The sequence below is a fragment of the Scophthalmus maximus genome, chromosome 15 (genome assembly GCF_022379125.1).
Source record: "Scophthalmus maximus strain ysfricsl-2021 chromosome 15, ASM2237912v1, whole genome shotgun sequence".
Classification (NCBI taxonomy): domain Eukaryota; kingdom Metazoa; phylum Chordata; class Actinopteri; order Pleuronectiformes; family Scophthalmidae; genus Scophthalmus; species Scophthalmus maximus.
The window spans coordinates 9405513-9424078 of NC_061529.1; the positions used below are offsets into that span (position 1 = coordinate 9405513).

The window sequence follows — 18566 nt, forward strand, 5'->3', positions numbered from 1 at the left end:
TGGCATAATAGGTATAATAGGTAGGTATCTGGCATAATCTGGGTTCAGCCAAGAGCTGATACCGAGGCCATAGTGTCAATGCAGGTGCGTCTTTCAGCATGACAAGCTATGGTTGCTCATCCAAAAGATGCTTATGAGTCCATTAGTGGGCAGAAGAATTTTCACACGGGTGCGTTCATGTGAATGTGTTTGTTCCTAGAATCAGCACACTGATCTCCGAGTGCCGTGTGCAGCGGGTTTACCTCCGTGTGTGTTTGCTTGATTTGGCCGACCTTGGCCAGGTGCTCTGACCTCCTCAGACCTGTGATACTGTGGTGAATGGGGGGGGCCGCCATTCAGCAGGATCCCGCTGTCACTTTGTTTGGCCTGGACTAGAGAGGCTCCAAGAGTCTGGAAAGACTCTTCTCACCCCCTCCTCATCGGCCCCACTCCTTTCTACTATTCCACACATTAGCCAGCAGCAGCCACTCCCAGAAACTCCACACTGCCCCGAGTGAGGGATCAGGACCGGGGGGTGAGGAGGAGGTGGGGGGTGTGCGTGTGTGAGGGGTGTTAAATTAGAGGAAGAAAGGGTCAAATTAAGAGCTGATGAGGTGTCAGCAAGAAATATAGGGGAGGAAATTAAAACGGGGAGCTGACAGGAGCAGGGATTTGGAGCTCCACGGCCACTGGAGAGTTTCAGCACTTTGGCATGTGCATGTGTTGCGACTGGGCGTTAGGACACTGCACGCCTGGGGCAGGGGCAACTGCAGAGGAGAATACGCTGGTTGCATTGCTCAATTAGAGTACATTTCTCTCTGAGCCTCGCTCCGGGGCAACTGCGGCGCTGCAAGGGGTTTTTACAGGGGAATAAAATAGGGAGCGTAGTTTCGTGCAATATCATGAAATGAGCACAAAGTTGCAAAAAAGACATTTGAGATCTGGAATTTGCCTTCGGGTGACAATGCAGGTATGGATTTGAAGAATAAAAGATCATTTCTACAGTCAGTGGGTTCTTTTTAAGGTAAAAAAAACAAACATAATTTTTAATCATGTCGAATGTATTTTCCTGATCACAAAAAGTATTATTTGCCAAACCTTAACCAAAATGCATCCAACCAGGTTTGTTTACATCCCAAAAAATTGGCCCAGCTTCTTTTATCACACACCAGCAAATGCATTGTCAGGTGGCAGAGAAGACCCATTCTGTCAAAGACATTGTAAGATTCCGGAACTTTTAGCCTTCTGCCTCGTGAAAACAGCTTCAGCTCCCGAGAAATGATCAGAATTCTCTCCAAGGACTCTGTGGAGTTCAACAGTGACAGAGGTGGAATCTGCTCAAATGATGTGAGAAGTCGGAGGACATTCCACAGGCTGTGTACTTTCATAAACTTGATATTACTTCTGCATCAATTCACACTGTCCTTCACTAGTTGACGTTGTTTCTACAGTGAGACGGGCAGTAAGAAGGACCGTTTGTTTAGGCTAGTGGAAGGTCTGTTGGTATTTGCAGTCTGTGTTGTGTTTGTACACCTTCATGCCTCCCTCACTTCTGTCTCAGACTGTGCGTTAGGCCTCCGGAGCACTGGTATGAACACAACGGAAAGATGCCGTAAGATAACAACAGCTGCAGAACAGCATATGCACACTGTACATAATCACACACACTCTCATACACAAAGCTACGATTAATCACCTATGCATCTCTCTTTCTTTTTTATTGAGGAGTCTCCAAGAACACCCACATGCACGGCAACAGACACACAAACAAAAAACAATGGTGGTAGATACGGACAAGTGATAATCTTGTCTATCACACAAGCCACATATCTGCATCGTCCCTCAGTCCCCTCCACTCTGCCATGATGACTAACAGACAAATGAATAAAGTCATGCCACACAGAGAAAAACAACTGCCAAGGAACTGGCACCATCTGATATTTGGAAACCGATAATAGCTATATTGAAATATTAGAGCTGTGTGAGTTTATGCACATGTCTTTTTATGAGGACTGCAGCAGGTTGACACGAGGTGGATCAAAATCAAAGTGCATTTGAGACATTCTTATTTACAAAAAAAGGAAGGGATTTTCCATTTATCTTCATATTCATTCTATTACTGTAAGTAGACCTTACGCTGTTGCATGTTGGTCAAGCTCCAGCATAAATTCACTGCAAGCAAAATACCTCCACCCTGTCACCCACGCATGATTTTTGATAATGAGATTTCAGCAAATATCTCAGATAGTTGCACTTGCTTTAAAAAATATAATCTAATAACTAATATATGTGGTCACTGATATATGTGTAGATGTTTGGTCATTTTTGACAAATTCTCAGAGTTTTCGTAATTTCGTAATATGTCCACGAGGATCGGGTGATTCTGATGAGGACACATATGAGGACACATTAACGTGTTTATGTGATGCAACCCACACCTATAGTAACTGTAGATGTAACACACTGCAAAACATATTAACCAAACCCATGTTTGGGGGGGGGGCACAATATCAAGATATAAAGTGAAACTAAATGCATATGGCCCTGTGATAGGCTGGCGACCTGTCCAGGGTGTACCCCGCCTCTCGCCCAATGTTAGCTGGGATTGGCTCCAGCGACCCCCCGCGACCCTTAAATGGATAAAGCGGTAGACGATGAATGAATGAATAAATGCATATGACAGAGCAGGATGCTGTTAGATGGACACACTCACACACACACACACACACACACACACGCACACACACAATTTATGGAGTCTTGGTCCCACCCAAACAGAGAGCAGGTACTTATCTCCATATCAGGTTTCATTCTGGAGCCTTAGGCCAGAGAACTTCACACCATCTCTTCTCTGGAGGACGTTCTCATCCGCTGCGACAAACGAATAACACACACACGTGGATAATTGACTCAGGTTGATCAAACACTGTCAGATCTGTGCAGTTAAGAGTTTACAGAAAGACCTATATGATTTAAAATCTCAGAAACATCGTTTTTAAATTAAAGTTTTTATAAAGTTTTACTCATAGCTTTGCAGTAAGTTATTATAAAAAAATAAGCTTTATTTGTATCGCACTTTTCTTAACAACGTTACAAAGGGCTTCGCAAAAGGAGAAAAAGAACAATAGAACAACAATAAAATCGAATTTATATTAAAAAATGTAAATTCACAGCGAGGGTGCTCTGTTTAAAAAACATGTATACAGAGGGGCATGGTTTGTGTAAAGCCTTGAAAGCCATCGATAAATCTTACAATCAATGCGGAAAACATACCGGAAGCCAGAGCAGCGAGGCCGGAATCAGTGTTACTTGGTCACGTTTTCATTAACCAGAAATAAAACTTAGCAGCAGCTCATCTGTATGGTAAATGTGAAGCTGTAGCCAATCATACACTTGGCTCATTTTAGACTGGAAATGAGTAAGCGGCTAGTTTGGTGATGGCGAGGGATTATGAGAACAATGTACTCTCGTCATCACTGAGATCATCAACCAGCAGAGACTACACAGGTTAGTTTCCAGTCTTTGTTCTAAGTTAAGCTCACTGGCTGTAGCTTCATAATAACTGTTCTTTTGACACGACAATTGCACTGTGCAATTGTATTTACCAAAGTGTCACAACTATTACTTTAAATACAAATCTTGTGAACTTCAATTTACAGCAGGAAACATATCAGAGTTTGCACATTTATGGATTATCCATTTCAAGCTGGTTTCAACTTTTTCCACATGTTGATGTACATGTTTTCAAGCATGGACTAAAAGAGACTAGCTGCTTGCCTATAAGAGGATAGTCACAATATGCAGTAGGGATATTTATGAAATGCTCAAACACATCACACACAGATCACATCATCAGATATTTTTAATACAAAATGTGGATCTGCCAGGTGAGCTCCCTGCGTCCTCATAGCCTCAGGCCCTCAGACGCTGCTGAGACTGATATTATGGTTAAAATTTTTTCCTGCAGGCAGTAACACGACACGCAGGCGGTGTGGGTTCACAGCAGATACAGTGCAGCTCATATTCTCCACCAAGAGATGTGATATAGCCGACTGGCGCTGCAACAATCTGCCCTTTATCTCTGACAGAAAGCGACACTGATGCAATTAAAAGACAAAATGTTCCTTAAGAGTGTGTATGCGTCAAATGTTGATACATAATTTTTTAGTTTTGGTTTTTGGGTGTGTGCCTGTTGCGACACACACAATACGCACAAGTTACGTATAATCTGTCACATGTCAGGCACGGACGTTCACTTGCGGGTCAAAGTCAAGTGGAAACTGAAGAAGATGAGGGCAGCACTGAGAATACCATGCTCGTGGGAAATGACACTCAATCACACACACACACACACACAATATCAATTATCGCTCTTAAATGAAGCAGGAACCGCTTCTCTACACTTCCACTGCCGATAAGCAACTGTCTCTCTTCCACTCTCCCATCACCTCTTTCCTTTCCCTCCCGCCCTCCTCCCTCTTTTCCTCATCCACTCATCATCCCTCTCTGTCCCTCTTCCTCTATGGATGAGTGGTGATGTTCCCGTGGGATAGTGGAGGAGGAGAGCTTTCCAGGGACTGTTGCTTCACCTTCCCAAATAAAGCAGGGAACATGTTCAGACCACCTCACCCTGGCTTCAGTGATAAAACCCATCTGACAGAAACAGAATTTGTTTTGCAGGCATGCCCTCCTTGTGCACACATTCCCTCTATTTCTAACGTGTCTCTCAGGTCCTTCTGTATTAAGTCAATTGAATTAATGTTGAAATTCACTTCGATCAAGAGAGACGCTTTTTTTTTTTCAAGGCACCTCAGGGTAAAGTTTACACCGACTTGCATCATAAGTTCCCTCTGATTAGGGAGAAGAAAAAATTTCCATGTTCACCTGTGATACTTCCCCGTGATCTATTTCTCTCTCCCTCCCTCCCTTTTCCTTTCTTCGTCTCGCGCCCAGTTTCAGTCTACATGTCCCTGCTCGTCGGAGAATTAGAGGAACCACACACTCCTTTTTCTCCTCAATCCTCTGGAACAATGGCAGCGTGCCCTGCTCAAGGGCTGCAGCAGGGTGCGCCCCGCGCCGCACATGAGGAAGCAAGGGGGGGGGGGGGTTGACTCATAGGCACCCAGTCCCTGTGACCTCTAAGCTTGATCCACATCCAGAATCAGTTACCATAGTGATAAATTTATCTGTTTTTCACTGTAATAAGTCGACTGCTTATCTGTTATCCTATAGGGATTTATTACACTAATGCCCTTCTTAAAGTCAAACATTAAAATCTTTTGAGCAGAACTTCGTTTTCTTATTTTTTTTATTATAACTTTTTTAACTTTCTCCATGAAGTCCTCATGGAATAAAGTATGGTTGTTGAATATTTAAGAATCCTTGCAAATTAAAAATGTAATTAATTTGGGATGAGAGAGTGCCTGTTCTTGGTTATTTAAAAGTACCGTTGACCCAGCGTTCGTGTTACTTTTCATAATTTTGTCGGGTTATTTACCTATTGTGACAACGGTTAAAATGGTCACAAATGTTCTGCTACTTGTACTAAACAAGGGATTGTTTATATCACCAATCAGAAATAAATAGTGGCACCATCTTAAAAGGAAATAGATTAAAATAGTAGATTATACTACCCATATAAAGAGTTATAAAAAACTAATTTTATTTTCGGTGCTGTTTTTTGTGTGTATTTTTTTTACCATTGGTAAAATCAAATTCATATCAATTGTAATGAAATGCAATAATCTGACAATGGCTTTTCTTACACTGCTCTCCATCTATTTGGCCTCTGACACCTGACCACCTCTTACTGATGAAATACATTCATACATTCATATAATTCATCCCCTGAAATTGCAGAGAAATGATTGCTGCGAGGTAGAAAAATTACTTTTTAAAAATGTGTAACATTCACAAAGGAGGAAATGATCAGTGTTATGGCCAAAGCATCAAACAGAGAAGGATGTTTGCCAAAAACAAAATGAGTGAATAAAATCTAAATACTACGATTACTATAGTAGATGAACAGTATGGCTTAAGGGGACATTTTACATGGACTGAATGTTTTCATTTGATAAGCAACTGACACAATATCTGAATATGATGTTGACCTGTAAACGACATTTGAAACATCTGATTACCTAAATCAAGTCAAAAAGAACAATCAGGCATATGATAGAATATTTAAAAGACAATTTATGCGATGTTTGGTGTAGATGCAGTGATGAAGCTGTGTGCACGTCGCATGAATAAAAGATTCACAAAAAGCAGCAAACACTTAATCAAAACTTTATTGGGCTGAAAAAAGCACCTGTTAACCTGTGCTAACACTGCTGGGTGCTTTCACATAGACCCGGTCATCATGGCAATGGGAACACTATAGTATATGGGACCAACATTCCCTTTTAATTAGACGAAGCGTTGGGTTATTTCAGTTAAGTTCAACTCACATAGTCTCTTTGAGTCAGATCAGGGCGACATGCACCTGCTATCGTATGACTGTAGCCTCTCCTGAAAGAGAATTCACCTGCCAGGGCAAGTGGGGGCGGAGGGTTGGGGGAGAAAAGGGGGGAGGCAGGGAGAGAGACACAGTCATGCCTCCAAGACAAATGCGACTTGTCACCCGTTGAAAAGAAAACGCAAATCTAGGCAGAAGTGTAAATGGAAAAGCAGAGAAGATGTGAGGAGGAGGAGGGGATGAGAAGGTGTGGAAGAGACAGAAAGACGGGGGGGGGGGAGGAGGAGAAGGAGGCAGGAAGGGAGGGAGGGAGGGAGTTGTCGTCTCCTGCAACAAGTTTAACCTGAATCCAAAGCTAACAAGATGCCGTGATTGCAGGGTGCTGAAAATATGAAGGAACAACCAAAGACAACAGGAAAAAAAAGAAAATCAAACACAGGCTTTTGTTCACTATGGTCTCCTCTCCTCAGGTTTCAGACAGATGAGTGTTGTGTCTCTCTCTCTCTATCTCTCTCCCTCTCTTTCTCTCTGTGTGTCTGTCTATCACGGACGCAAACACATACACAAACAGACAAACCCCTCACTCCCCGGAAAGAGGCAGGGCTTTAATAGTCCCGGAAAGAGATGTAACAGACGTGCAAAGTTGCGTGCAATCCCCCATGACTCAGGTCTTGCTGCACTGGCAAGCAGTCAGGAATCATGCAGGTAGCATCTGTAAGGTCAATCGGCATTAACACACACACACACACACACACACACACACACACACACACTCCAAGTCAGAGCACTGCATTTATACTTTGAATGCACACGTCTCGACCAAAAACAGGTCTGCAAAACATGGGTTACATGTCAGAGCAATAGGGAGAAATGGTGAAAGAAGTATTCAGATAGTTTTCTTAAGTAGCAATATAACATGAACATTACAAAATACTTCATTACAAGTAAAATGCATTTTAAATCTTATCTAAATCGTATCTGCACAATGACTGCTTTTTGAAGTGTTTTCAATTTCTAAGATTGTACTGATGTGTTGATTTACAAGAAGCGTTTTCATGGTGCTGGTTGAGAAAGAACTGTTGAAATGCAAATACAAGTGTCTTAAAAAACCTACTTAGGTGCAGAACTTGAGCAGATAAACTTAATCTTCAGAACAGCTTTTCCTACTCACCTCTCCCCACGTTTTGTTTCCATCATAAGGCTATTACTATGCCAATCAAAATCCCAGAAAAAAAGTCTAACCCTAAAAGTATTTTTGCATAAACTCTGAGATTTCTCATTGTAATAAGTGGAGACCCAAAATGAGGGAATAAAGAAAATCATTAGCTCATCATACACACACATACACACACACAAAATGAGTGTAATGCAAACACCAGAATTCACTGCAAAACAGAATTCACTGCAAAACAAATACAGTATGTCGGGGTCAACAGTTAACGCAGGGTATCACCTTACACTACTCATAACTGCAGGTGAGGAAAAGATCATAAACCATGAGCTGTGTTGAATGTGGGCTCTCACAACAGTGTCTGTAACTATGATTTTAAGTTTGGAATCCAGGGTTTGGATCAATTACATAATAAAATATAATATTTGTCGTTTTGTATTTATTGTAATGTAAAATTATACTGAATGACAATTGTGTGTCACCGCATGGCCTTGAGAAGCAGAGCTGAATGGGATCTTAACATTACAATCATTGAGCATGATGATGGTACAGTATGAATGTTTTGAAGCCTTGAATCATAATAATGTATCATGACAAGAAATGTCTGGAGAAATATGAGTCATTAATCCACCAAAGATTTTAAATGAATGCATTAAAAAAAAAATTGTCATGTGAAATTATGTGGAATTTATTGTGAGAAACTATAAATTACTTTTTTTTAAGCAAAAATTATCTTTTTTACATTAACTATTCATAAAACAATCACATTTTCTTGTATCATTTTTTGTGTGGCTTTAATGTATATAATCTTAAACTGTCTAACAATTAAAATGACTGTATGATGACCATGAAATTATATATGATCTAGGTAGAATTGTAATTCGCAACCCTTCTAACCCTCCCCCCATGTGCTCACGCAGAAAGAATTCTCTAATTACAGAGATTAGCAGACTGTAATTCTCCGCTATTACATAATGACCAGGTATGATGACACACAGAACAATAAAGCTGCAAAAATAAGGCCACTAGGAGATAAGACGGACACCGCTTTGTTGTTCTGATTATTATCTCAGTATCAGATGTTCTAGGGCACAATTCCTCCATAAGTGTGTCTGTACACTTAGTGATGTTTAACAAAGCTGGAAACTAATAGTTCTCATAAAAAGGCTGATATGAAAGAGTATTGTTGACAATAAATATTTTCATAAGTTAAAGAACATTGTGGGTCTATCTTTGACATGAGAAATTATGTTTGAGAGAGTGGACATCAAGAAAATTTGTGATAACAATTTGCCGATCGTAAAAAAAGAGAAAGTGATTCCTCTGGCAATAATCTTAAATAATTTGATTTTTTCCCAATGCAGATGTCAGATACACTGCACAGCAAATGCGAATAAGACCCAGAAAAACCCAATGAGAGAAAAAACACTGTTGCAAATGTATCTTCATGGCTGCTTTTCGTTTCTCCGTATCCGTACTATTATTGTTATTAATAACTGAAGCATGTTTCTTCATAGGCATGGCACACAATGTCACCGAAACTAGTATTCTGGAGGGATGCCCAAAAATCACAATTATAAGAATCACACCCACAGTCACCAGATACAGTGTGCTCGACTAAACTCAAATATTCAGACCAGCATTCTTCATAATCTTGTCACTGTCACTCGGGACTCATTGCTAGAAATGTTCCCGACAAGCCTGGACTTGCGGAAGATTTAGGAAAAGCCTGCTTTTCCACCAGCGCTTCATAACGTGTGAACATTCCTTCACAAGATGGAGAACCAACTCATAGAGAAATTACTTCCTGTTGCAAGGTGCATGGTACAGTACATCCACTTCATTCCCCTCTCCTATCTAACGTACACGCATTCTTCTGCCATTACAAAGGGATGCTGGTCTGTTTGGTTTTTAAAACAGGCCTGGCAGTTAGAAAACACACACTGCCATGCTTGTCACCAACGTCCATGCATTCCTAGGGGACGGCGCCCACGCATCACAAGGAGCTGGCACAAGTATAAGAAACCAATTATAATTTGTTGATAAGGTGGTGTAAAATGTCCTCTTTTATGGCACGAGGAGGTGAATATTCATTGTCTGGCTTGACAAAAGGAGTTGAAGGTGAGAAAGAAAGAGAGAAATGTAAATTATTGGATTTGTAAGCCAAGAAAAAAAAGAAGCTCCTTGTCTCTTGTAAATTGGAAGAGTCAAATACCTTCAAAATGACAGGTTTTTCAACTGGGTGCCAGAGGTGTAAAATTTCAACAAACACACAAGATGTCAAAGGAAACTTATCTGTAACCTGAAGCAAAATATAGAAGCAAAAAAGCCTTTGACTTAGTTTTCTCTCTGATCGCTACCCTGGAACAAGCACAGGGAAGGGAGGTCGTAGACTATTGGATGAGCCGAGAGAATTAGTTGATTATATTATTAGTCCACTGACAAGAAAATTTGGCAGCGGCAATTCTGATAATCAGCTAATTGTTTGCATTACTTTTAAATTAGAAAATGTGAATATTCTTTATACATTTACAGACAAAATTATTAATTTGTAAATCAATCCATAAGAAGAACTCCTTCAATATTTCATTAGTCAATCTACAAAAAAAGCTTTCTAATTATGATAAAAAGCAACAAATCACTGCATTGCATCACATCAAGTCAATCATAAACAATTGACAACAATAAAGATGAGGTTGACTCTAAAATTTGTTTTGTGCACTGATTGTGCAAAGGATTCTTGTTTTGCAGTTAAACTCAAATACATTAAACAAACTAAATAACAGTTAAACTAACTAACTAAACTGAATCAGCAGCATTTCATTTAAAACAAAACTGAACTACACAAAAAATGAAGTGGTAACTGGAACCATGCGAGTTGTCAATCAATAATATTGTTGTTTGCTACCATTACACTCTTCGCACTTTGATAGTAAAGTGAATTGGAAGGTTTATTCATTTTGGACACTTCACATTTGAGACAGAGGAAAAAGCCATTCACCCAAATACCTTCACGCACCTGTTAACAGCCTGAGGATGAAGCACCTGTTCAACATCTGTACCCACACACACATACACACACACACACACACACACACACACACAGACAGACAGACATACAGCCTGACCTGTAATCACTGTCTGTGTGATAAATGTCTACGGCCATCAACACCATGTCTCATTCCAACCAGTTGTAAAGGGCATTGAGCTGGAACAGGCTTGGCAGGCGAGAGGCACTTTGTAGTTTAGAAGATGTTTTAATGGAGCCACAGTGGCTATAGAGTTGAACCACCACTCACAATACTATTCAAAATTACTGACCTGTATATAGTATAATATAATTGCAAGGCGTGGCTGAACGCCTTACATAAAACATTTTGATTTGAAAGGTGCAATTTTACCAGCTACAGTAACCATCAACAGGTCATAGCTCGGTTGTGCAAATAAATGCTCACGAAAAGCTCTTGCGCTCTTCTGAAAAAAAGGGGAAACGCACTTCATTTCACATGTCACTGTCATGAAATCAGGTATTTACAGTTTCAGAAAACTGCAAGAAAGGGGCGAGGTTAAATGCCAATCAAACATCAAATTGAAACAGTTAAAATTTGCATTGGGATTAGCATTGATTTGAGCACAATGACATTGTCAGATGTGGTGTTTCACTCCCTCTGCTGGTTAGTGGATGAAATTTGAAGAGTATATAGGTGGGTTTTTTTCCGATTTTTTAATCTTGTTTTGTTGAGCGATATCAAGTTGGCATTATCATTATCAAGTTGAAGTTTAGGGTTTTTTGGTGGCAAACTTAAAGTTTAAGTTAAATCTTGAACACGAAAAAGCTGAGACATGTGGGAGACTTTGTTAAACCGCAGTCCAATATCATAACCAAAGCTCCTGAACTTATTTGTAAATTTTCGTGTCAACCTCTCATGTGACTCATCAGTTGCTCACACGATTTATACATGGAATGAAAACTCTGCTGTCTTTCAAAACAGTAGTTCACACCCTTCTCTGATCTACCTTTGTGTTTTCCACAGCTCCTGTTATAGAAAAACTATTGCTGACGTAATGCATCGTGTCCCTCCTTCACTGCTGCAGTGGCACAAAGAGAGGGACGAATGTTTAATGCCATGGTGAAACAGTCATGATCACGCTTTTTTCAGGTAGAGGAGGGGCTGCCAAGATCCCTCTGAGTGATTAATATGTTTCGAGTGAGGGAATAGCTCATGTGTCATACTCATTTGTGAAAATCGGGTCGGGTTGTCATGGATATGAAACAGATGAAAAAAATAGCATCAGGCGTATAGATTTGGTTTCTGGCTAATGACACCGGGGCCATGCTCTAAATCAGATCAGAGGATTTACTGCCATTTGAGTGCCAGTTAAACTGATCAATACCCGCCTCAGCTGACAATGCCCATAGATCAATCACAGCTCAATTGTGTAGCCTGCCGTCCACAAGTGGTACTGCAACCTGAGGACAAGACCACTGCAAACCATAGCGTAAACAATGGAATTTACAGGAATAAATTTAGTTGAATTTAATATCTAATTAAAGGGTTTTTGTTTTACTTACCACAATATGCTGCTTTCTTGTTAGATTGTCAAATGTGTAACTAAGACTCAGGTGGGTCTTTACTATTCTTTCCAAAGTCTAGGCTCAGAGAAGGGTGACCGAGCTTTCGCCATCAGGGCCCCTCGACTTTGGAACAGCCTGCCTGAGGAGATAAGGCTGGCAGAGTCTGTGCCTTCTTTTAAGTCACTTTTAAAAAAAAACATTTGTATAGACTTGCCTTTATGCGATGTCGTCTTTTTTTTATTATAAAGATATGTGACCTGAAACCCGTATCATTGTTAGAATGCTGATTTAAATTGTCTGTGATTAGTATGTTTTTGTGAAATCACGTTGTGAAGCTGCTCCTGAAAGGTGCTACATAAATACAATTATTATTATAATTATTATAAGCGAAGTAGAAGAAAAAAACCGTCGCCGTCCCCGGTCACGTGACGCGTGCGCAATGTACGCTTTTTGCGTCAGCTCATTATTCAACCCGGAAGTGAGATGGTCGTCGACTCGAAGGTGGCGTCTCCCACTTCTCCGCTCTTCCACGGCGCAGAGCCAGAGAAACAGAACTCGAACACATGAGCGACAACGACGCGATGCCACGCCGACACTGTGAAATGTCTGTCTACTGAAGAAGAATGAATCACCTGGCTCTTTGAAGGGCGAGCGGGATGGACATGTTCGGGGCCGACGGGGGCTCGTACACGGTGAGACGCTCGGTTCACACACAGGAGTTGACTTCGGTTGGGTTTGCTCCGTTCGGCACTTTCGTCAAACTGTTTCAAACTTTAGTGTTCGGATCCTGCCAAAATGTAACGTTCAGCTGTGCGAGTGCCGTAGGCGCCCAGTTAGTTTCTATTGTTTCATGTAACCTGACTGATTACAATACATTTTCTATTTTTTTCTTCTTCAGGACAATCTCATCGGGACGTTGCTCGCTATTTTTGGAAACGTGCTCGTCAGTGTCTCCTTGTGTATTCAGGTAAAGAGCCCCTGTCCAAAATATTAGTACCCTATTACCTATTATTATGTTTGTTGCCTGGTGTGCCATCCAAACACCCTGACAGTATGTAATATATGATTTAATGTCTCACACATGGAGTAGTGTTGTGTCTCTTCTCTCTGCACCTTTCTGGATATTTTTTTTTTTTTTTTACCATTATACAAATCTCTAGTGAGATCTTCTCTTGAATTTGCAAGTTGTGTCTGAAAAGGTTCAAGCGAAGAGCTACGAAAAGGATTTCAGGTGTCAAAGAGCTGTCACGTGTGGCGGTCATCTTGCTGGAATAACCCTATCAGGCCGGGCTACGGCGTCACTACGGTGTTGATTTAAACTTGTGTGGATGAAATACAATTCATCACCTCGTCGTGATTCACCACCGTCATTTGTCCTTCTGCGCTTGTAATTTACAACTGTAAAATATCTACAATATCTCTGCTCTACAACCAGCCTGCTGCTTTTTTTTAAAAAATTGTTTGCTTTGTTAAATATCTGTGTAATACAATCTGTTTACCTTCTGTCTGTGTTACCTGAACACCTGCAGAAGTACAGCCATGTGACACTAGCTGGAACCAAGGACCCGCGGGCCTTCTACAGCGCTAAGACCTGGTGGTGTGGTTTTGTGCTCACCTGTCTCGGGGAGGGAGCAAACTTTGTCTCGTATGCCTTTGCCCCCCTCGCTCTCATAGCACCTCTTAACGCTGTGTCAGTTCTGAGTGAGTACTTCTTCTTTTTTTAAACTACTCTTCTGCTATAATGTGTTGGCGGAGATAAATTGTCAGTATAATCATTGACATAGTTGTTGGAATAATTGAAACATGGAACAAGCTGAATGGGAAAAGTCTGCATTATTCCTTGTGTTTTGTTTTCAGCAAGCTTCATTTTGGGCTTTATTTTTCTGCGCGAGAAATCTAAGCCGAGCGACTTTGCAAGTAAGTCTATCATATTATTTTGGGTAATATCTTCATGGTTTAATGTACTTATTGTAGGTTGCTTTGGACAAAAGAGTCAACGAAATTGAATTGTAATGTAATATGTATGTGTGGGATGGAAGATGTACAGTTGCACTTGGTGCTCACATGCAAATATCATGGAAATTGGGCCATGGAATGCAAATTCTTCAATAGCTCCATGGGACTCTGCAGACTACATACCGCCTCCTCAGCTGCAGTTATATCGGAGATTACAAAATTGAAAAGTTTGTCCATATTTTGGAAATGTAATTCTGTAAGACCATACAAAAGCTGCACTATTTTGCATGTCCTAAACAGGACTGTATCTTGACTTTGAAATTCCTTCTACTGTTTCTTAATATCCTAAAATATCTTTCTCCTCCTTGACACTGAAAGCTTTCAAACATTTTTTTTAGTTTTGTAGTTTCATTTATTTTGTATACCTCTTTTCAGAGCGTTATGGGCTTTCCTTCCTGGGCTCCGTCTTAACCATAGGAGGAACGTACCTCTTTGTAGCATTTGGACCAAACTCTCATGAGAAACTCAAGGCAGAGAACATCGTGACGCACCTCGTCGGATGGCCTGTTCTCTTGTATCTGGTGAGATATATTTTCATTCACGGACACAAGGCTCTGTAAACATTACTCATTTGTTTTCCTCCTTCGACTCAACTGTGCTTTATTTCCTGCCCACACTCGGCAAACACACGTCATTTCTAAATAATAGCCTTTTAAATATTGACATCTTTTGTATCGCCATACACGAACGAAAACCGCAGGATCCTCAAGACAGTTGCAGCATTGTTAGAAATGTTCTTCGATGCCTGTGTGCCGACAGAATACATTTAACACACACCTGTTGAACCCGTCATTTATGTTCCACTGATATAACTGCCTCAAAAGCAACACGAGAATCCTGCAGTACAGGTTTGGTGACTCTCATGTTCTGTTTCTGCTGAGAAGATCAGAAGTGTTCACTCAACTCAGTGGTTACCTTTGAGGCTGCAGTTTGTCACGTTAGTGTGCAAAAATCCTGTGTGAGTGAAGGTCCGTTTATGATTGTGCTGTTTATGTCTCCTTACTGGGCATAATTGCGGGTTTTGAACTGATCCACCAGGTTTTTCCGTCAGTGACTACTTTGAATCACAAATACAAATGCACTTCCGTACATGAATCATAGGTCGAATATCAATTCCACTCCCTGAGTTGATGTAGCAATGGCCATAACCTAAAGTATAGATTGGGTAAAATCGGCTCCTATGAAAGTATTAATGAAAAGCAAACAGTAAGAGATCTACTTAACTGGTTTGTACCACAAGGCTGCTGTACTGTACTGTGTCCTGTGTCGTTCTTGGATTTATATAATTTGGTCATCATCTCCCTTACAAATTATTTTCCACAACCTTGCAAATGTCCCGGTCTTCTTGACCCCGTGTTATTATTCAGCACAAATGTTTTGTCTCTGGCTGTTACTTCACTTCCCGTTCATTAATTTCCTGTTTGTTGTTGCTGTTTTCCTTATTGACAGCTGCTGGAGGTGATCATGTTCTCCCTGCTTTTATACTTCTACAATCAGCGCAGCGCTCAATATATCGTCGTCATTCTGCTGCTGGTCGCCCTGCTGGGTGAGTCTGCTCCACTGAAGACCGTCAATTTATTAAGTCAAGCTGTTGCCGTACTCTGCTGGGATACATTACCCCTTAAACTGTGGTGAAAAAAGTTGTAGTCGTTTGATCTGTGTCTAACAGAACTTTTGTTGGTTGGTGCACAGGCTCCGTCACGGTCATCACAGTGAAGGCGGTGTCGGGCATGTTGGTACTCACCACCGAGGGCAGCATGCAGCTCGACGACCCGATCTTCAGTGTCATGTTTGTGTGCATGGTGGCTTCAGTGGCCTTCCAGGCCAGGTGAGATACTGGAAGATCAAAGACGAAAGGGTTTCCTGAAAGATGCATAGATTGGCTTGATATTCAAGTTTTTATTCTTCTTTTTATGGTTGAAAAAAATGATGATCATGGTCGTTCCATATGTTTCATTTGATAGTCATTGTTTACTAATTTTTTCGTGTTATTCTCTTCTTAGATTTCTCTCCCAAGCGTGTAAGCTGTACGACTCCTCTCTGGTTGCCAGTGTCAACTACATCCTCTCCACCTCCTTTGCTATTGTAGCTGGTGAGTTATTGCATTTTTTTTTTTTTAATCTGGATTGTTTTTGCCCGATTTACTTTTTAGTTTCTATTTTTTAACAGACGTAAGTTTTCCATTGGACTTACAGGTGAAAACATTTGGTTGTCCTGAAAGATAGAGCAGTAGCAGTAGATTCTTTACCTTAGAAGGCTCTCGTAAGACTCACAACATGGAAGTCATTAGATGTCTCTCTCTGTTACCTTTTAGGAGCTGTGTTTTACTTGGAGTTTAACAAAGAAGATGTCCTTCACATCTGCATGTTTTTCTTGGGGTGAGTGATCATATCTTTATTGGCCGTTGTGTCATTCCTACCACATGACTATAAATCATTTTTCGATCTGTTTAAGCTTCAGTTTGTGTCTATAGTCCTACAGGATGCAGAGATACTTGGAAAAATGCATAATCTATCTATGCATGACTTCATTTTCCGACTTTGTGACTTCCTGACGATGTCACCTAGGGAATATTTTCTGATCAATATAAGCTTTAATTTTTCTGTAATTTATGAAAATATCTTTGAATTAAATTCTGTTTTGTGGACCTCCCTTTTTTGCATTAAAGCTGTAACGGTTTATTTTGTGCTTTTGTACAGAACTGCATTGTGTTTCCTGGGGGTTTTCCTCATCACCAAAAACAGGAGACGGACCAAGACCTTTGAGCCGTATGTCACTATGGATATGACCAATGGTTTGTATTAACTTAACTTAAACACTGAACGTCACACTGCTATCTGTTTAGAGTCATGGAGAAGAACCGTTGTCTCATAAACCCAAATCACAAAGTGACGTGTCTGGAAGCTAAAATAGAAAGTTATTGTTTATTAACAACATTAACAATATTTCCAATCGTTACTTATTAACCTTTATTTATCATCAGGTGTCCCGACCATTCATGACAAGGGCCTGGTGGTGCAGTCAGAGTTCAGTGGCTCTTTCTCTTATGGGGCTCTGGTCAACAACGACGGAGTGGCCCCGGCAACTCTACCAGTCGGCAACCAAGAACAACCGTCGGTCGGCTCCACTGAGGCGTCTAGCAACCTGCCTGACCTGAAGACAGATTAGAACCAAAGATTTCCTCCGTTGGTTTTTTTCATTCCCTTTTACTGCATCCAGCTATAAGTAACATTCAAGGACCTTGAAAGACCAAGTGGGTTACAGTCAGGTCTTTTCACACATGAAGGAGACCAGCGTCCGCTACAGTCGGAGGTGTCTACTGGGTGTTTTTAATGTTCCCTTGTCAAATTGCACTCCTCCCCACGTTCTTTCCTCTTTGAAATGTCTAAAAACCAAACCGTGACCTTGAGAAGATTTCTTTTTTTTTGAAGATATCAACTGTATTCATTCCAAAAATGAACAGAAGAAAACTTAAAGCTTCTTTGTGTTTTTGTGAATTCACCATGAAGTGTACTGCCTCATGCTGCATGTCAGCTGCACTAAAGACTGTTCCACGACTGCTAAGTCAGGTTCATTCTCATTTGCTCAGTAATGGGAACTGACTGGAGGAACCTACAAGTAATCTGTTCTTCCATTGAGGATTGTAAAGTTACTCTCTGACTTCCAGGTTCCAGCAGTGTTGAAATGTAGCTACAGACTTTACAATAATTTGCCAATGAACATTTTGACTTCTAATGACTGCCTCTACCAGTCTATCTTATGTGAGCGGCTTTCACTCCACAGTTTCTTGTTCATGGGGTATAATTGTATTTATGTTTTGTGACCAAACAATGGGTGCAATTGTTTTAATTTATTGTATTTATTATTTTTTCTTTTAACGTGCCTTTGAAAGTAGCTTTACACTGGATAAATTACTGTAAGGTGGTAAATAACATAAACCATGTAGGTAAGTTATTCTAAGGCAACTATAACCTGTCAGTGCCTGTCAGAATAAAAATATTAATCTGAATCCTCTGAAAAGTAAAGAGGAAGTTTTGGACAACTCAAAAAGAAAGGAAATGAAGTAGAAAAAAAGCTTTGTGAAATTACTTGTGGTATTCAACTAGTTTAACAACTTAGTTTGCAAAAGTGTTCTACTTACAAAGGTACATTTTAACTTTTATTTTTGGAAGTTAAATATTCCTCATGACATTTAGAAATAAAAATCAAAGTATGTAGCTAATGTTGTTTCTTAGTGGTTTGTATTTCAAATGGAGTTCTCTGTGAAGATTGAGATTTGTGGTATTTCTGCACAAAGGCATCTGGACCAGCTTGAGGCTCCTGAAGATGCACTCCTTTAGTAGAAATTTTAAATGTAAACTCATCTT

At 40.4% G+C, this 18566-nt stretch overlaps 1 protein-coding gene across 1 annotated transcript; it reads left to right on the forward strand.

Annotated features, from left to right (window-relative positions):
* Positions 1 to 12649: 12649 nt before the first annotated feature.
* Positions 12650 to 18421, forward strand: nipal3 (NIPA like domain containing 3). The gene is made up of 11 exons (XM_035610453.1): positions 12650 to 12875; positions 13082 to 13150; positions 13713 to 13884; positions 14041 to 14100; positions 14575 to 14720; positions 15649 to 15745; positions 15892 to 16027; positions 16203 to 16291; positions 16514 to 16577; positions 16899 to 16993; positions 17183 to 18421. The coding sequence occupies exons 1-11, from the start codon at positions 12840 to 12842 to the stop codon at positions 17365 to 17367; spliced, it is 1149 nt and encodes a 382-aa protein (XP_035466346.1). The 5' UTR covers positions 12650 to 12839; the 3' UTR covers positions 17368 to 18421.
* Positions 18422 to 18566: the final 145 nt, after the last annotated feature.